Source organism: Rhineura floridana, chromosome 8 (genome assembly GCF_030035675.1).
Source record: "Rhineura floridana isolate rRhiFlo1 chromosome 8, rRhiFlo1.hap2, whole genome shotgun sequence".
NCBI lineage: Eukaryota > Metazoa > Chordata > Lepidosauria > Squamata > Rhineuridae > Rhineura > Rhineura floridana.
In genome coordinates, this window is record NC_084487.1 from 5,557,205 (window position 1) to 5,577,935 (window position 20,731).

Here is a 20,731-nt window from a genome sequence, read left to right on the forward strand (position 1 = left end):
GGATGGCAAGAAAATATTTGGGATAGAGGTAATTCCCATTAGACTCTTACTATATGACTATGGCTTTGACAGCAAGATTATTATGGAATACTGATAATGGAAGATTGGATATTGAAATTACTGGACTTAACAAGACTACTGAAGATGGAAGATGGAAAATGGAACTAATAGAGATAATAGAACAATGGCTACTGAAATTACTGAACCTAACAGATTCTGATGTGATGGATTAATTGAAATGTTTATTTTGACTATGGTTATGACAATAAGATTATCATAATTAGTAATGAGATGGATTAATCGATATGCTTATCTGGAAAAAAAAATTGATAGATATATTTCTTAAAGAATTGAAACCTCTCTTTGACTTTTTGTGGAAAGAATAAAGTAATGTTTATGAGATTTGATGATTAAGTAAGATAACTACTGGAGGAAAGTGATTTTATAATATGACTTAAGAGACAGGATTGTTATATATTATAGACTTATAACTGATTTGATCTTTGACAAATGGGAAGTCAATATTTTACTCTTTATTTTTTATTTTTGTTTTTTTTTTCTTTTTTTCTTTTTGTTTAACTATTTTTGATTTTGTTTTTTGTCTTTGAATGTTTTATGATTTTGTTTTGTATGTTTTATGAAAATCTGAATAAAAATTATTGAAAAAAAAAAAAACAAAATACCCAGAGGGCACCAGGTTGGCGAAGGCTGACATAGTGCATGTGCTGTTATATTTCAGGGGACTCTGGCTTTGAGAGCTCCCACGGCAAGCTCCTGCACTTCCAAATTTGCCACTGACCACAACAAAGGACAGGAAGGGGCCCACTCTCCCTTCAGAATGAAACAGTTGCCCCTGCTCTCTCTTCATCCCTGACAAAAATTGTCTGCCCTGTTGTACAGCAAAATAAAGTTAGGGGGAAAAGCTTCCATTGGTTTCAATGGAAGCTTTTTTCTTTCTCCTCAGCATAATTGCTGCAGGGGGTGGTTGGGGCGGAGTGCAGTGTGCTGAGAGGGTAGCCCTTTCCTCCCCAGCTGTAACCCCCTCCCCGAAAATCCCTGTGCAGAGTAATTAGGCTTAGAAAATAAAGAAGCTTCCATTGGAGCCAATGGGAGCTTTCCTGCCCAAGGTTGCATGGGACACCAGCTCACTTTTCCCTGCACCTGATTTGCAGAAAAAGAAACATTAATGTCCCTTTTCCAATTAGATTGTATCCAAATGGAGCAGGTAGCGTGCCTTTTGCCATGACTTTCCTTCTGATAGCAGGCAGCATCAGACAGGAAAAGTGCCATTGCTCAGTTCATGGCAACTTTTTTAAAATTAAAAAAGAAAAATACTGATTGGTCTTGAACTTGTTTATTTTGCAAAATCATTTGGTGTTGAGAAGGAAGCCCTGCCCAAAACTTCAAATGTGATTTGATGAAAGCAAAATGATTAAAGATGGCTTTTCTTACAAGAGGTAGCTCTTGTGTATACTTCAGATAAATGGACCTTCCCCCCCCAAAAAAATCAGAATGGCATGCTCAGGGAAGTTCTACAACAGAAAGACTTATCTATCTTTGGAAAAATGGAAATGGACTGCCTTCAAGTCGATCCCAACTTATGGTGACTCTATGAATAGGGATTTCATGGTAAGCGGTATTCAGAGGGGGTTTACCATTGCTTCCCTCTGAGGCTGAGAGGCAGTGATTGGCCCAAGGGCACCCAGTGAGCTTCATGGCTGTGTGGAGATTCGAACCCTGGTCTCCCAGGTCGTAGTCAAACACCTTAACCACTATACCACACTGTCTATCTTTAGAGTAATTTAAATACTGGACAGTTCATTGATTTTAAGTCTATAATTGGTTGACAGCTCTTAAAATAAAGCTTAGGTTTTCACAAGGGCATCTCAGCCCATTTGTTGCCTCCTCTAAAAGAAATAGCTTGCTTCCCCCCCCCCCCGCCTCACTTGACCTTAACTGTATTTATATCTACCACCTTCCTGGTCTACCCGATGCGTCTCTTGAAGTAGGCTCTCAACCCTGAAATCTCAGGCTTTAACAAAACTAGTTTGGTACCTTGAAAAACCAACTAGTTTATTGAAAGCACGCAGTGCATAAGAACAGCCCTGCAGCTGGGTCGGGCCAAAGGAGGCCCATCAAGTCCAGCATCCTGTTCTCACAGCGGCCAGCCAGATGCCCCGATGGGAAGCCCCAGAGCATCTAATCCTCTTTCAAAACCATCCATGTTGATGGTCACCACTGCCTCCCGTGGAAGCAGGGGGAGGGACTCTTTTGGCATAACCCGTCGTGATGGCCTTTCCTGCAAGCCCTCTTGAACCAAAGGGCTCTTTTGAGCATGCTCCGTTGGGTCAACCTGCTTTGTGACCCTGTATAAAGAATGCAGGAAGACCCCGGCTGGATCAGACCAATGGCCTATCTAGTGCAGCATCCTCTTTTCCAGCCAGGTGCCCTCAAGCGGGACATGAGTGCAAAGGCAATCCTCCTGTGCATGAATCTCCAAAGGTGGGTATGCGGAAGCAGGCCGCCTCTGATCCTGGTGGTTGCATACAGCCACCAAGACTAGTAGCCATTGGCAGTGTAATTCAGCATGGATTTGTCTATTCCCTTAAAATATATACAGTAGGGCCCCGCTTACCGGCGCTTCGCATTCCGGCATTCCGCTAATGCGGCGGCTTTCAATTAGGGGAAATTCCCCATTTTAAAGCCATTTGTGCACTTTCGTGGCTTTTATGCGTCATTTTCGTGCGATGCGCCCCATTATACTCAATGGGTTCCGCTTTATAAGCGGGGCCCGCCTGTATCTTAAAAACAAACGGGGCTTTGCAAGAGCCCATTAATTCTCTGGCTAATCACCCATTCAGTGCAGTGGAGTTTGCATGGGAAAACCTCGCTGTCGACTGCACCCTTTCGGTGCCTGATCCTGGCCCGGCTGTTCCTATCCAAGCACTGGGAGTCATGGCTGCCTCGACTCCATCGTCTCTCCAACTTCAAATCCAAGCCCAGCAATGTCACCCCAGGCCACGTTTTCTTCTCCTGAGGGTTCTTCATTTTTCACTGGACGTCTTCGGCACTCATCCAACCTGAAAGAGACCAGGTAACGGAGGTCGTCATTGTAATTGGGCATGGGCAAATCTCTCAATTTCGCTTCCTCCTTTTTCCAGCCTTAAATACAGGCATACCCCGCTTAAAGTTGCTTCACTTAAAATCGTCTCGCTATAAAGTACATGCTCCATACTCCCCCATACCCCACTTTAACGTACGCACTTCGCAATAACGGACACTTAATGGCATGACGCCGCTGCCATCTAGTGGCAATTGCAATGCAGTACATGCATAGATAATTGCCTCACTTTAAGTACATTTTCACTTTACATACACGCTTCGGTCCCATTGCGTATGTTAAAGCGGGGTATGCCTGTACACTTCACATTTCTGCATCGGTTTTTTTAAAAAGTCCTCATCAAAATTCATCAGCATTTTAGTGTGAATTTCTCTTTATAGACACATGTTTGCATGCAATTTTGCCTAATATAATAGTCCAAAACGTCTGGAAGGCACCAGGTTGGGAAAGGGTGGTGTACCACAGGGATGGAAGAACCTACAGATGTTGGACTTCAGTTCCCATCAGCCCCAGCCACCATGGCCAACCGTGAGGCATGATGGGGAGCTGTTACATAGGCCACCAACATCGGGGGGGGGTAAAGGTTCCCAGCTCCTGATCTAGATTAATAAGTTTTTACTTTCAAATGGAACCCAGAAAGTTGTCTCCAGTCTACCTTACTATGCCTGCAGCTTATTCGCAACTGGAAATAATGAGGGAAGTGCACTCATCATGGTGCAGTCTGCTTGCTGTGAAGTGCAGCCTAACTGAGCTGCACTGGGTTCAAGGCCGGGTGGAAGGAAGAAAGTGGCCCTTGGAGAAGGGCGGTGATGGAGGCTGCAGTGGCACAGGAACAGGTAACACAAACAGGCGAGGAGTGCGAGTGGGCCCACGGCAGCTGACACAAACCAACAGCGGCTGATGCATGCCAATGGCTATAGGCACTGGGGGTATGGCAAGGGGGGTTGACAAGGGGAACCTGGGGGAAGTGGGGGTGATAAGAGAGGTTGGTGAGCGAAACGGGCAGGGTGAAGCCCCTTTGTTGTTGTTATGTGCCTTCAAGTTGATTACGACTTATGGCGACCCTATGAATCAGCGACATCCAAGAGCATCTGTCATGAACCACCCTCAGATCTTGTAAGTTCAGGTCTGTGGCTTCCTTTATGGAATCAATCAATCTCTTGTTTGGCCTTCCTCTTTTTCTACTCCCTGCTGTTTTTCCCAGCATTATGGTCTTTTCTAGTGAATCATGTCTTCTCATGATGTGTCCAAAGTATGATAACCTCAGTTTCATCATTTTAGCTTCTAGTGAAAGTTCTGGTTTAATTTGTCTTTTTCGCAGTCCATGGTATGCACAAAGTGCTCCTCCAGCACCACATTTCAAATGAGTTGATTTTTCTCTTATCCGCCTTTTTCACTGTCCAACTTTCACATCCATACATACAGATCGGGAATACCATGGTCTGAATGATCCTGACTTTGGTGTTCAGTGATACATCTTTGCATTTGAGGACTTTTTCTAGTTCTCTCACAGCTGCCCTACCCAGTCATAGCCTTCTTCTGATTTCTTGACTATTGTCTCCATTTTGGTGAATGACTGTGCCGAGGTATTGATAATCCTTGACAAGTTCAATGTCCTCATTGTCAACTTTAAAGATACATAAATCTTCTGTTGTCATTACTTTAGTCTTCTTGATGTTCAGCTGTAGTCCTGCTTTTGTGCTTTCCTCTTTAACTTTCATCAGCATTCGTTTCAAATCATTACTGGTTTCTGCTAAGAGTATGGTATCGTCTGCATATCTTAAATTATTGGTATTTCTCCCGCCAATTTTCACACCTCCTTCATCTTGGTCCAATCCTGCTTTCCGTATGATATGTTCTGTGTACAGATTAAACAAATAGGGTGATAAAATACAACCCTGTCTCACACCCTTTCCGATGGGGAACCAATCGGCTTCTCCATATTCTGTCCTTACAGTAGCCTCTTGTCCAGAGTATAGGTTGCGCATCAGGACAATCAGATGCGGTGGCACCCCCATTTCTTTTAAAGCATTCCATAGTTTTTCATGATCTACACAGTCAAAGGCTTTGCTGTAGTCTATAAACACAGGGTGATTTTCTTCTGAAATTCCTTGCTCCATTCCATTATCCAACGTATGTTTGCGATATGAACTCTGGTGTCTCTTCCCTTTCTAAATCCAGTTTGGACGTCTGGCATTTCTCGCTCCATATACGGTAAGAGCCTTTGTTGTAGAATCTTGAGCATTACTTTACTTGCATGGGATATTAAGGCAATAGTTCGGTAATTACTGCATTCTCTGGGATCCCATTTCTTTGGAAGTGGGATATATATTGAACGCTTCCAGTTTGTGGGCCATTGTTTAGTTTTCCATATTTCTTGACAATTTTTGTCAAAATTTGGACAGATTCAGTCTCAGTAGCTTGTAGCAACTCTATTGGTATGCCGTCTTATTTGATTTGTTTCTTCTAAGAATTTTAAGAGCAGCTTTCACTTCACATTCTAAAACTTCTGGTTCTTCATCATACGATTCCTCCGTGAATGAATCTGTCATCCTGTCATCTCTTTTATAGAGTTCTTCAGTGTATTGCTTCCATCTTCCTTTTATTTCATCTCGGTCAGTCAGTGTGTTCCCCTGTTGATTATTCAACATCCCTACTTGTGGTTTAAATTTCCCTTTCATTTCTCTAATCTTTTGGAATAGGGCTCTTGTTCTTCCCATTTTGTTGTCCTCTCCTATTTCTATACAATAACTATTGTAATAGTTCTCTTTGTCGCTACGTACTAGTTGTATTATTGCATTTAGGGTTCTGACCGTGTTTCTATCTCCTTTTGCTTTTGCTTTCCTTCTCTCTTTAACCATTTTAAGAGTTTCATTAATCATTCATTGAGGTCTTTCTTTTTAACTAGAGGTATTGTCTCTTTGCATTCTTCCCTGATAATGTCTCTGACTTCACTCCATAGTTTTTCTGGTTCTCTGTCAACTAAGTTTAAAGCCTCAAACCTGTTCCTTATTTGATCTTTATATTCTTCTGGGATGTTATTTAAATTGTATTTTGGCGTTATGAGTGCTTTGTTCTTCTTTAGCTTTACTCTGATTTTCGATACAATCAGTTCATGATCTGTACCGCAGTCTGCTCCTGGTCTTGTTTTTGCAGAAGGTATGGAACTTCTCCATCTTCTGTTTCCAGTTATATAATCAATTTGATTCCTATATTGACCATCTGGTGATGTCCATGTGTACAGTCGTCTTTTTGGTTGCTCAAAAAATGTGTTGGCAAGAAACAAATCATTGGCTTCACAGAATTCAGTAAATCTCTCTCCTGCTCCTGCTTCTATCTCCTAAGCCCCATTTCCCCACAATTTCTAGTTCTTCTCTGTTCCCTACTTTTGCATTCCAGTCCCCCATGATTATCAGAACATCTTGTTTTGGTGTGTGATCAATTTCTTCCTGTACTTCTGCATAAAATTTCTCCAATTCCTCTTCTTCTGTGTTTGCCATTGGAGCGTAGACTTGCATGATGGTTATGTTAATAGGTTTCCTGTTAAATCTCATTGCTTTCACTTGATCAGATCTTGCGTTATAGCTCCTAATTGCTTTTGCTACATCACTTCTCACTATTAAGGCAACCCCATTCCTTCTTAATTTCTCGTTTCCTGCATAAAATATTTTGTAGTTGCCCGATTGAAAATGTCCCATTCCTGTCCATTTTAATTCACTCACGCCAAGTATTGTAATGTTGATACGTTCCATTTCTTGCTTGACGATTTCTAACTTTCCGTGGTTCATGCTTCTCACATTCCATCTTCCTATTGTGTGCGTCGTACAACTCCGGACTCTCCTTTCGCATCTGTGCGCATCAGCCTCTGGGCTTCCTTTCGGCTTTGACCCAGCTGCGTCATTAGTCACAGTGCTACTTGTACTTGTCCTTTGTTCTTCCCCAGTAGCTCGGTGAGTGCCTTCTGACCTGGGGGTCTCATCTTCCAGCATCTCATGTTGCATTTTGGATACTCTGTTCATAGGGTTTTCATGGTAAGAGGTATTCAGAGGTGGTTTACCATTGCCTTCCTCTGAGTTTGGATGCATCTTAGTCTGGTGTCTCAGCTTTGACCATTTCCCCTTGGGTGCCCCTGCTAGGAGTCTAGCCTCTTGGTTTAGACTCCTGACAGCATTGTTCTCAGCTTCTTCAACACTCTGAAACCCCCTCACCACGTTAAGGTGTGCATCCTAGAGGAGGTAATTGACATTAGTGAAAGGCAATACATTCTTTAAAAAAATGTGCTTGAAATCATCAGTAGTGTTATACCTTTATTGATCTACTTTCTATGTGAGCTCTTCAGATGTGTACTGCCTTTCACTGACCTCAGTGAAAGGCAATACACATTTGAAGAGCTCACATAGAAAATAGATCAATAAAAAGATCACTCACGCAACTGATGATTTCAAAGCGAATTTTAAAAAAAATGAATTGGAAGAGGAATGAATCAGAAACCAGGTGTAGAGAGTTGCTACTTCGAAACTCTCTCCGCAAAGATAGAGAATATTAGAAATAATAATTAATTCGATGGCAAATCCAATTATTGCAGAAACAGAGCCTATCGCTAGCCTACTTTGAGTAGGACTAGCCTAGAAGGCAACCCAGGGTCACTGTTCTGTAACAAAAAGCTTTCAGAAAGGAGACTCCAGCATGATGCTGCTCAGTTAGAATTTACCAGTAACTTTGATTCTCTTTGTTAAGGACTCAACTGGAATTGTGGTTTGCTCTCCCACCAGAGGTCTTAAATTAGCATAGTGAAGCTTAGAAGATGGTGTTATTGTCAAGAGCAGCTGTTCAGTGACTATGCTTATCTTGGATATGTCTGAGGTTTGGCTAGAAATTATTTTATTTATTTGTTTATTCCATTTATATCCTGCCTTTCCTCCCAGGAGGAGCCCAGGGCAGCAAACAAAAACACTAAAAGCACTTTAAAACATCTTAAGAACAAAAAACTTTAGAACACATTACAGTGAAATGTCTTTAAAAACATATTAAAACAAAACATCTTAAAAACATCTTGAAAAGATCTTAAGAAGCAATTCCAGCACAGACGCAGATAAGGTCTCTGCTTAAAAGGCTTGTTGAAAGAGGAAAGTCTTCAGCAGATGCCAAAAAGATAACAGAGATGGCAGCTGTCTAATATTTAAGGGAATTCCAAAGGACTGGACACTACATTGTGCGGAAAGGACCTCCTGATAAGACTGTATCTGCAGGAGGCCCTCACTTGCACAGCGCAGTGATCGACTGGGTATATAAGGGGTAAGATGATCTTTCAGAAATGGGTTCCAGACACTAGAATAAATATTTAATAATCAGGAAGGAAAATAAACACAGCAACGAACAAGAAAGCACTCCTATGTCCTATTGAGGTGCATGCCAGTTCAAAATGCAGCCTCATGGAGTAGCATAGTCAGATGCTTTTTCACCTTTTGGTCTTCTTCAATGGCTAAATAAATAAAATCCCATGGCTTTAATATAGAGGTTCTTGACTGGAACATAAATCGGGCTTCTTCAAGTTATGGATGGAGTATCTGTCAATTTAGGTTCTCTGAGTTTCTCTTTTTTCCAATCTTAAATTCAGTTCTCCCCATTTCTGCAGCAATTTGCTATTTTTTTTTTAAATCGTCATGAAAATTCTTCAGCATTTTAGTGAGAATTTCTCCTACTAAACACATTCTTATATGCATTTTTGACTAATGTACACATTTTTGCAAGCAGTTTCTCCTAACGTAATGCATTTTTGCATGTTTTCACTCATATATTCATTTTTCTGCACACTTTCCCCTTTTGCCAACATTGCTCAGTTGGAGAAGTGCATCTCAAAATTGGGATTAGTGTGAATTTCGAAGGATGGCTGTTTTGGCTCTCATCTTGTTTCAGAAAATGCCGATTTGAAAAATTTGGCTTCAAATGAGAACGGAATCGAATTTCTCACCCATCTCTAGTTCAAATACAGGATTCTCTCAATCAGCACAAGCCCATAGTCCAAGTGTGGAGATCCAAATGAAAATTATTTTCACATAACATGAAGCCTCGGGTTAAAGGGTCATTATGACACAGGAGAGCTTTAGTGTTAGTTGTTGTGTTTATTTTACTTCACTGTGATTCAATATTTATTTTAGCATCTGCAACCGCTTTTGGATCATTCTTCCTTAATTTTGTTCTTTCTCAAATTGTCTTTTGTTAAGGAAAATCATATCTTTGTGTGTGTGTGTTTGTCTAGAAATGTCGCAGATGGTGCACCTCTGTCAGTTCATAGAGTTTTGGCTCCACTGTTGCCATTTTTCTCTTTCTCTATATTATTTGTTTGTTTGTTTACTATTTGATTTATATCCCGCCCTTCCTCCCAGCAGGAGCCCTGCCTGTCTAATATATCTGGCAACTGAAGAATGTCAGATGCATGAAGAAGTGGACTTATAGTCTGCACAAGCTTCTCCTGCAAAAGACCCCCAAACAATTTTGTTTTTTGTAAGGAGCTGTACGACTTATTTATATTTCCTGTAACAGACTAATACAGCTACCCCTCTGGAATGTCCAAGCTGTGGAAGGTCCAGAGGGAATTTCTGTTGGCGCAGTTTCTCATTATCTGGTCAAGAGGAATTCACTCTTCTACCCAGTTATTATGATTATTGTTTATTTCTAACCTGCCTTTTGGCCAAAAGGCCCTCAAGGCAGCTTACAAAAAACACAAATGTAAAAATACGTCAATAAAAACAATACAATTGACAATAAGCAATACATAAATAAATACGTTCTTAAAGGCACAGCAGCCCCTTCTAGGTTACTCTCAAAGGCGGGGGTGGGGCACCTCAAGATCAGAAGCCACATGTGGCCCTTCAGGTCTCTCTGTCTGGCCCTTGGGATGCTCCTCAAGCCACACCCCCTCCACAGTGACACCTTTCACTAATCTCACTTCATACCCTCTTTGAGTGTTTTTGCCAGGCTGGAATGTGCACTTGAACTCTGATAATTAATGCTCGCTTTTGCTCGCCTGGATGGAAGACAGAGAGGGTGTGGAGAAATTAGCCTGCTGTACAAAGGTAAAATTTTATATGCATTGCTCTGCCTGCTGTTGCCTCTGATCCCGCCCATCACCGCCCGTGTGTTCTGTGCCTTCAAGTCGATTACAATTTATGGCGACCCTGTGAATCAGTGACCTCCAAAAGCATCTGTTGTAAACCACCCTGTTCAGATCTTGTAAGTTCAGGTCTGCGGCTTCTTTTATGGAATCAATCCATCTCTGGTTTGGCCTTCCTCTTTTTCTACTCCCTTCTGTTTTCCCAGCATTATTGTCTTTTCGATTGAATCATGTGTAAGAGCCAGTGTGGTGTAGTGGTTACCAGTGGAACACCCCAATTTGTTGTTGCTGTTATGTGCCTTCAAGTCGATTATGACTTATGGCAACCCTATGAATCAGCAACCTCCAAGAGCATCTGTCATGAACCACCCTGTTCAGATCTTGTAGGTTCAGGTCTGTGGCTTCCTTTATGGAATCAATCCATCTCTTGTTTGGTTTTCCTCTTTTTCTACTCACTTCTGTTTTTCCCAGCATTATTGTCTTTTCTAGTGAATCCTGTCTTCTCATGATGTGTCCGGCATGTGGTGTCAATTTCCCTTTGGAGTTCCCTCCCCTTAAATATTAGACCGGTGCCATCTCTGTTACCTTTTCAGTGCCTACGGAAGACCTTCCTCTTTCAACAAGCCTTTTAAGCAGAGATCTTATCCCAGTCTGCATCTGTGTTGGAATTATTTTTAAGATGATTTGCTTTTAAGACTTTCTAAGGTGTTTTTAACGTTGGATCACTTATTGTTTACTGCCCTGGCTTCCCTTTGGGAGGAAGGGAGGGATATAAATTTAATCATAAATAAATAACGTAACTGTGGCCCATGGAAGGTTACCGAGAAGGAAATGCGGCCCTTGGGCTGAAAAGTCCTAGCCCCCTGCTCAAGGGCAATATTAAAAGTACAGCCCTGGACATGGCAAGTGCAAGCATTATAGATAAATAAAACACTGAAAGGGGACATATTTTAGCTCACCTCTCTTTCTCCAAGTCTCAAATGGATCCAGGTGAAGGTTCCTGCACTCTTCAGTCACTCCTCACATCCTTCCTTTTCCTCTTCTGCGATGTGCTTCTTCTGATCATTTGGGAGGGGGCATTTATCTTCAGCATTTTCAACTCCCAGGCTTGCTTCTCTCTCTCTCTGCTTGTGTGTGCGTGTCTGGCAAGCTCCGGCTTTGAAAGACAACCCATCCTTTTAAAAGAAGACGACCCAAGAGATGGGCCGGGAGTGGTAGGAGTTCTTGGACTGACAGGTCCCCTTTGTTTGCAACCCGGGTAAAGGAAATGGCAAGGCCTAGCCAGAGCAGTGACTGATAGACGGTTCAGAAATTAATTCCTAGGCCTCCTTGGAAATGTTTCCTGACAGGAAACTGGCCCTATCTCCATTCCGACAACAGGCAAATGGTATATGGCGAGCACACTGCTCTGCTAATCCGCTACGCTCCTGATACCGTTTTCCCCTCTTCAAGTTTTGAGGATGTATTGGTTTTTGGCTGAGCGGCATCGTTCAGCTGGTGGAGGTAGCACAGGGTGACGGTAACATCTGAGTCCCTTCAGTGGTGGGTCCCGGATCATCCGGGTTAGTGGCTGTTGGGGTTGTCTGGTCTCCTTCTGCCCTCTCGACAGCCATGGGGATTCTTTCCGCGAGTGGAATGTCTGCCTGTTGCAGAACACGGCTGTAGAATGGAGACAAAAACAAAACAGAACATGGTTCATGGACAGGTACAGCTTGGGACATAAGAAGAACTTGCTGAATCAGGCCAATGGCCAATCTAGTCCAGCATCCTGTTCTCACAGGGGCCTACCAGTTGCCCAAGAGCACTCTCCCCTCCTGCGGTTTCCAATAACTGGTATTTGGAAGCATACTGTTTCTGATTACACAGGCAGAGCACAGCCAACACGGCTAGTAGCCACTGATAGCCTTTTCCTCCATGAATTTGTCTAATCTTCTTTTAAAGCCATCCAAGTTGGTGGCCATCATTGCCCTTTGTGGGAGTGAGTTCCATAGTTTAACTATGCACTGTGTGAAGTACTTTCTTTTGTCTGTCCTGAATCTTCCAACATTCAGCTTCGTTGGATGCCCACAAGTTTTAGTGTTATGAGAGAGGGAGAAAAACTTTCCTCTGTCCATCCTCTCCATGCCATGCATAATTTTATACACTTCTATCATGTCTCCTCTGACCCGCCTTTTCTCTAAACTAAGAAGCCCCAAATGCTGCAACCTTTCCTCGTAAGGGAGTCGCTCCATCCCCTTGATCATTTTGGTTACCCTTCTTTGAACCTTTTCCAGCTTCACAACACCCTTTTTGAGGTGAACCGTACACCGTACACACAGTATTCCAAATGCAGCTGCACCATAGATTTGTATAATGACATTATGACATTGGCAGTTTTATTTTCAATATCTTTCCTAATTATTACTAGCATGGAATTTGCCTTTATCACAGCTGTCGCACACTGGGTCAACAGCTTGATCGAGCTCTCCACTGCGACCCCAAGGTCTCATTCCTGGACAGGCACTGCCAGTTTAGACCCGATGAGCGTGTATGTGAAATTAAGAGTTTTTGCTCCAATATGCACAACTTCGCACTTGCTTACACTGAATTGCATTTGCCATTTTGCTGCCCATTCACTCAGTTTGGAGAGGTCTTTTTTGGAGTTCTTCGCAATCCCTTTTTGTTTTAACAACCCTGAACAATTTAGTATCATCAGCAAACTTGGCCACTTCACTACTCACCCCTCACTCTAGATCATTGATGAACAAGTTAAAAAGCACAGGTCCCAATACCGATCCTTGGGGGACTCTGCTTCATTGGGAGAACTGTCCATTTATTCCTACTCTCTGCTTCCTTTTTGCTAGCCAGTTTCTGATCCACGAGAGGGCCTCTCCTCTTATTCCATGACTGTTCAACTTACTCAGCAATCTTTGGTAATGTACTTTGTTGAAAGCTTTTTGAAATTCCAGGTACACTGCATCCATTGGACCACCTCTATCTATATGGTTGTTGACACTGTCAAACAACTCAAATAGGTTAGTGAGATAGGACTTACCCTTGCAGAAGCCAGGCTGAGTCTGCTTCTATATGCTTGGTTATTTTATTTTTAACAAGAGTTTCTACCAATTTTCCAAAGACAGACAAGTTAACTGGCCTGTAATTTCTGGGATCCCCCCGGATCCCTTTTTCAAAATTAGTGTTACATTGGCCACTTTTGAGTCCTCAGGTATGGATGTATCTGAGGGACAAGTCACATATTTTTGTTAGAATATAGGCAATTTTACATTTGAGTTCTTTGAGAACTCTCGGGTGGATGCCATCCAGACCCGGCGATTTGTCAGTTTTTATTTGGTCTATTAAGCCTGGAATTTCATCTCTCATCACCACTATTTGCCTCAGTTCTTCAGACTCCTTTCCTGCAAAAGTTAGTTCAGGCACAGGAATCTGCCCCTTATCCTCCACTCATTTAGCTTATTTAGCTTCTCCGCAGTTTCCTTATCCTGCTTATCCACACCTTTGACTCCCTTGTCATCCAAGAGTCCAACCGCCTCTCTAGGTACTTTAAGGCCTTCTCCTGTACGCTTTGCTTGCAGGCCCCAGGTTCAATTCCTGGCATCTCCAAATAGGGTTGGGAACATCCCCTCCTGAAGTCTTGGAATGCCACTGCCAATCAGTGTAGAGCAGTGCTTCCCAAAGTTTGTTCACCACGGGCCGCTTGAAAATTGTTGAGGGCCTTGGCAGTCCACTGAATGATTTTTTTTTTTTTGCCTGTTCTGCTGGGTGGTTTTTAATTGTTATTTTAATTGCTTCTTTTATTTCTACCTATCGTATTGCATACCATAGCATTCAAATTGTAATACATTAAAATACAATATATAATAATAATTAAAAAAAAATTATTTCTAGGCCGCCTATCTGGCCGTGTCAGCGGCCACTCTAGGCGGCATACAAAATCAAGTAAAATACAACATATAAAATACACATATAACCCAAGAACTTTGATATAAAAGTAAAAGAAGCAATTAACATAAAATGAAAATCATAATGGTTACCGGACTGCGAGTATATGTCATGAATGTGCCGCCTTCTGTCTTCAACCACAAATTCACAGATGTGTCGCTGAATGAGGCTCATGGACCACTGGTGGTCTGCAGACCACTGTTTGGGAACCCCTGGTGTTGATAATACTGAGCCAGATGAACCAACAGTCTGACTCTGCATAAGGCTTCCTATGTTCCTATGAATTTCTCTGCACCTGTGGATCTGTCCCTTCCCTGGGCAGCCTGCGCGTCAAGACAGCACATGGGCTCAAGGAGTGTAAATGTTCAGATCTTCCCCTGACCTTTCAGAAAGTTGCCTGACACTTACAACCACAATGGGAAGAAACAACGAAATAAACTTACTGTTGTCTTCTATAAAGGCACACCAAAATAAGGACCAATAGGACAATGAGCACCACTGCCACTAAAGAAGAAAGACAAAGTTAATAGTCATATATTAATCTACAAGCTGTCTGTTTCCCACTGATCTGTCTTTGAGCCAGCCCTAGCTATTGGCCGAACTAATGTCATGTCACGGAATCCTGATGAGTATTCTAATCGTTGCAGGAGTGTAGATTATCAGCAACAGAATGTTCACAAGCAACGCAGCTTCTGTAGAGGAAGTGCAAAGTCACTCTGAGAAAAACTTAATATGGCATTTATGGGGAATTGTTTGGGGAGTCCTGAGGGCTGGGAAGCTCAGTGAGAAGACAGCAGAATGCCTAAAGGAAGTGGGGCAGAGTAAGCAGTTGGCTGAGACTGTTGGGGCAAAAGAGGAATGGAGTGGAAGAAAGCAGAGACTATAAAGAGTCAGTGGAGCCAAGAGAAAACAACACCAAGGGCCTAGGGGACAAAATGGTAAATGTGAGGAGGCCCAAGGTACAGGCATACCCCACTTAACGTTACCTCGCTATAACGTACATGCTCCATTCATCCCCGTCCCCTGCTTAACGTTCGCGCGCTTCGCAATAACGTATACAGTAGGGTCCCGCTTATATGGCGGGTTCCATTTCGGAGCCCCGCCGTAAAGCGGAAAACGCCATAAAGCGGAACCCCATTGACTTTAATGGGCCGCATCGTGCGAAAATGACGCGAAAACGGCGCAAAAGGGGGGGACAACCCTTTACAATGGAAAACGAAAGCCGCCTTATCAGCGGAATGCCTTAAAGCGGAATGCTGTAAAGCGGGGGCCTACTGTACTTTATTGGCATGACGCCGCTGCCATCTAGTGGTGATTGCGTGCAGTACAAGTGAAGACAATTGCTTCACTTAAAGGTTATTTTCGCTTAAAGTATACTGTACTCTCCAGTCCCATTGCATACGTTAAAGCGGGCTATGCCTGTACTCTGGGGAAAGGTGGGGGCTGAGTCTCCCATATTGGTTTGAACTAGTGAGCCAAAGTTTTGCCTGCAGGTCTAAAATTCCAATTATTTAAATTGGTCTCTTATGTTCAGATGACTTGCTAACAATCCTTAAGCCATGGGCAATTCCTTACCTAGGCAAATCAGTCCAATCCTGAAGTAAGGAGAACCTGCAACAGAAATGAAAGGAATATTGCATGTAAGACTTGGTGGCTCTTTCGTTTAGCAAATATTGCAGTCCCGCTTGTGTGAATTCTGTGATTCTGAGCAAGAGCAAAGATTTGGTGCAGAACACAGACGCTGGTATCCTGGTTATACCACTTTTATTTTTTTATTTTTTTTTAAAGTTTCTAGTCCTAATAGTTAGAAAATAGGTCTGAGGATAGTAGGAAGTGAAATCCTGAAAGCCAGAAAAGTGTGTGTGTGTGTGGGGAGGCACAGACCGAATTCCACAGAGTGAAGATAAGGAACCTGTGATCCTCCAGAAGTTGCTGGACTAGAATTCGCATCATCCCCGCCATTGGCCATGTTGGCTGCTGGGAGTTGGAGTCCATGAATATCTGGAGGGTGACAGGTTCACACACATCCCTTTGGCTAGATGTCTGGCAGCAGTGCCTTGCTGCACTCCCTCATGAGGGGTATTTATGCAAAACCAATGAGTGCAAGTGTGCCTCACGTACATAATTTATACAGCCACATAATGTAGCTTTTCTTAGAGCAGGATTTGCCAAAAAGTGTTCCTTTTCTTTTTAGCTCACACAGTCCTATGTACGCCGCCGCCTCCACCTCCACCCCAACATCTACCCAGGTGCTTTGTTCCAAGGAACTGTTCAATACACCACAGTTTGTAGGGAAAGGACCACACAGCAAGGCTAAGGTACAGCTTTGCAGCCAGAGTGCAAACAGCAGTGACTCCATGTCATTGGGGCAGTGGAATCCGCTGAAGCACTCTGGCCAGCTCCTTGAAAGTCTGGACTAAAACCCAGAGTGGATTCCGCCTCCCCATGGACATGGAACCACCAGCTGCCGCTGGTGTGGCCAGCTTGAGAAATTTTGCTCTGTGGTGCAGCAGCACCACTGTGCAATCTGAGAAGTGCTCACAGAGTTCCTCCGCAAGGTAACATGGGATGAAGCAGTCCCATATCGAAGGGGCCCACATCTCAGTGGCTGGGCACTTGCATGGCTTGCAAACCAGTTTCAATCCTGTTTAAGGTTCTCTTCCCCAGATGAGGCCTTTATTGAACACTCAGCCTGATTTGTTTGCACAAGGTTTGTGGGGAGAGTAGACAACGTTGGCTGTTTACAGAGCATCCCTTCTGATTTGTTTGCGGGGAAGTTAGACAATGTTACGTCAAGCAATTTTATCCCGCAGTTTCGAGCACATTTCCCCATAGCTTTTCTTATTGCAAAAAGACTGTTTTTTGAGGGGGGGGTAAGGGTTCATTGGGCAAAAGCTCCAAATAAACTTTAATTGCACAACCTGAATTTTGCATAGAGAGCCAACGTGGTGTAGTGGTTAAAGTGCTAGACTACAAACTGGGAGACCAGGGTTCGAATCCCCACACAGCCACGAAGCTCACTGGGTGACCCTGGGCAATAGGAAACCCCCACTGAATACCGCCTACCATGAAAACCCTATTCATAGGGTTGCCATAAGTCGGGATCGACTTGAAGGCAGTCCATTAACTGAATTCCACCCTGAATTAGTGAAACTGGAGGTGCCACAATTGTCACAGCTCCCCCACATTCTGCCACTGCCAGTTAAAAGCAGAACTAAGAAAAGGCGCACACACCGCTGGAATTTGGAGGTCCACTACCATTCAACATACAAAAGTTCTCAGTGAGATGCTCTAATTTGGTCACCAATGCTCTAATTTGGTTATCAGGCAGCTTCATTCATCAGTTCTTAGAAATGTGTTGATCTGCATGCGAGTCAAGATTTGTGCCAATGACCTGACATTGCAAAGGGATTTTGGGGGATGCACCTCTCTTGGCGCAGTCATTAACCAAAGTGGAGACAATAGATTAGAAGAAGGCTAGAACTGGGGAGGGGATCTATGAGAGAACTAGAAAAGGTCCTCAAATGCAAAGATGTATCACTGAACACTCGAGTCAGGATCATTCAGACCATGGTATTCCCGATCTCTATGTATGGATGTGAAAGTTGGACAGTGAAAAAAGTGGATGAGAGAAAAATCAACTCATTTGAAATGTGGTGTTGGAGGAGCACTTTGCGGATACCATGGACTGCGAAAAAGACAAATAATTGGGTGTTAGAACAAACTAAACCAGAGCTATGACTAGAAGCTAAAATGATGAAACTGAGGTTATCATACTTTGGACACATAATGAGAAGACACGATTCGCTAGAAAAGACAACAATGCTGGGAAAAACAGAAGGGAGTAGAAAAAGAGGAAGGCCAAACAAGAGATGGATTGATTCCATAAAGGAAGCCCCAGACCTGACCTTACAAGATCTGAACAGGCTGGTTCACGACAGATGCTCTTGGAGGTCGCTGATTCATAGGGTCGCCATAAGTCGTAGTCGACTTGAAGGCATATAACACACACACACCCCTCTCTGACTGTATGCTTGCTTCATTGATTTGCCCAGTAATACAAAAATGTCCCAATAACTAAAAGACCTGGCTGCACAGTTGGGCTACACCTGATGGCAGTTTGTAACGTTGATGCTGTTGCAAAAAATAAGAAGAGCAAATGCTATAATTACTCCTACTGTTGTCATGACAGTATGCTAAGTTCCGTTGTTGTTGTTTTTTAAAGGAACGCTATTCTTACAGAGAGGGATTAAAACAGACATGGGACAGAGGCAGAGAGCAGGGAGGGAGAGCCAAGGAGCGGAGATGGGCTTGGAATGGGGTGTAATGAGGCCTGGAAGCAGATGGGGAAGTTACAGATGTGGTCCATGGAAGCAAACAGGGGCTGTTGGGAAAATGGGAGAGAGGAAATATTTTTAGCAGCAGCATGTGCCAAATACGTTGGGAGTCAGGGAGATGTGGAGAGCAGCTAAAAGTTTGGGGGGAGATCAAAGAACGGAGACAGATATAACTTTAAAGTGGTGTCTGAGAGATGCACTGTGGCTTGTAGTGACCACATCTATCCTGCTAACATTTGTTTTATTCTAAGAACATCAGAAGAGCCTGCTGGGACAGGCCAGTGGCCCATCTAGTCCCGCATCCTGTTCTCACAGTGGCCAACCAGATGCCCCAATGGGAAGCCCTCAAGCAGGACCCGAGTACAAGAGCACTCTCCCCTCCTGTGGTTTCCAGCAATGTGTATTCAGAGGTTTATTGCCTCCGACAGCGAAGGTAAAACAAACCCAGCATTGCAAGAGATGGAAGGATCTGTCCATTTCGGTTCTCTCACTGTCTAATTTTTCTAACCTTATATTCAGTTCTCCACATATCTCCAGCAATTTGCATTAAAAAAAAATCTTCAAGAAAACGTCTTCTAACTCACACATTTTTGAACGTAGCTTTTGGGTGTTTTCTTTTTCCTCTTGCATATGCAGGAGCATCGACTTGCACAAGCACCCTCCTGCAGAATGAAGATGTCTAACCCAGACATAGGTTGACCCTCCCCTCCCCAAGACAGCAATAACTCTTGCTCAGAAATACATCCCACTGGAATAAACGGGGCTCACGCCTAGGGAAACATGGTTACTCAATCAGGCTGCAGCTGTTGTTTGGTTTTTCTGTTGAAAGATAGAATGGGTTCAACAGAGAGGAGCATCAATGATAAATGTGTTTAAAATAATGACATGCCCCTAAAGAAAAGACACACACAAACACACACACACCCATCAGGGCTGAATGATCCTGAAGATGTCCCTGTAGATGTGTGCCTAGGGTTGCAGTTTAAAATAAATGATAACAACAAAACGAGAGCCAGTGTGGTGTAGTGGTTAAGGTGCTGGACTACAACCTGGGAGACCAGGGTTCGAATCCCCACACAGCCCTGAAGCTAATAGGTGGCCTTGGGCCAGCCACTGCCTCTCAGCCTCAGAGGGAGGCAATGGTAAACCCCCTCTGAATACCGCTTACCATGAAAACCCTATTCGTACGGTTGCCATAAGTCGGGATTGACTTGAAGGCAGTCCACTCCCATTTCCATAACAAAACACGAGAAAAGACCTGCAGCTGGCTCAAGTGAAGGACTGTCTAATCCAGCATCCTGTTTTCACAGGGGGCCCTCCAGATGCTTCAATGGGAAGCTCACAGGCAGGACCAGAGATGCTATCGAGAAGGGTATCTGAAATAGTACCCAGAAGGAACATAGGAAACTGCCTTACGTTGAGTCAGGCCAGTGGTCCATCTAGCTCAATACTGTTGACACTGACTGGCAGCCACTCTCTAGGGTTCCAGGCACAGTTCTCTCCCAAACCTGCTTGGAGATGTTGGGGGATGAACCTGGGACAGATGCTCTCTCACTGAACTACAGCAACTCCCAAATAGGAAGATAGCAAGCTACCTATATACGGGGTCAGGCCAAGTGGTCCACCTAGATCAGTACTATTGACACTGACTGGTAGCACCTCCCCAGGGTTTCAGACAGGGGATATTTCCATCCCTTCCTGGAGATGCCGGGGATTGAATTGGAACCTTCTGCATGCAAAGCAGATGCTCTGCAACGGAGCTAGGACCCTTCTCCACGGATGGAACACAGATGCTACTGTTGACCAAAGGACTCCCGAGGTGAAGGGCAGCACACTGGCCTCTGCCATCAGCCGGGGGGGGGGGGGAAGGCATGGACCGGTGGTAGGCTCCTCCACCTGTCTCCCTGGCAGAACAGGAAAGGGGCACCAACGATCAGCCAAAGAGAGAGCAACACACGTATCAGAAAGAATACTTACAATGATTTTGTAGCTTTTTCAGGATTGCCCCCCCCCCCAATGTATGGAATGCCCTCCCCAGGGAGGATCACCAGGCACTGACATTGACAACTTTTCTGCACCTTGAAGACGGTTTGCTTCCTCCAGGCATCGGAGTGTTACATTTTTTGCAGCAGATATCAGGGCTCTTTGCTGCCTGGGTGGAGGGCTTTGTCTTACAGTCTAAACACCTTTTTGTCCTGTATTGCCTTTTCAACATTGTGT

General features: G+C 43.7%; 1 protein-coding gene across 2 annotated transcripts in view; it reads right to left on the minus strand.

Moving 5' to 3' along the window:
• Window positions 1-689: 689 nt before the first annotated feature.
• LOC133390128 (uncharacterized) overlaps window positions 690-20,731 on the minus strand; it is a 40,600-nt gene continuing 20,558 nt past the window's right edge. For both annotated transcript variants that reach the window (XM_061638070.1, XM_061638069.1), the window contains 4 exons: window positions 15,750-15,785; window positions 14,618-14,678; window positions 11,195-11,894; window positions 690-3,080 (listed from right to left, as the gene is read on the minus strand). In XM_061638070.1, the coding sequence (XP_061494054.1) occupies window positions 11,726-11,894; window positions 14,618-14,678; window positions 15,750-15,785 (266 nt within the window). In that variant the 3' untranslated portion in view covers window positions 690-3,080; window positions 11,195-11,725. The remainder of the gene's footprint in view (window positions 3,081-11,194; window positions 11,895-14,617; window positions 14,679-15,749; window positions 15,786-20,731) is intronic.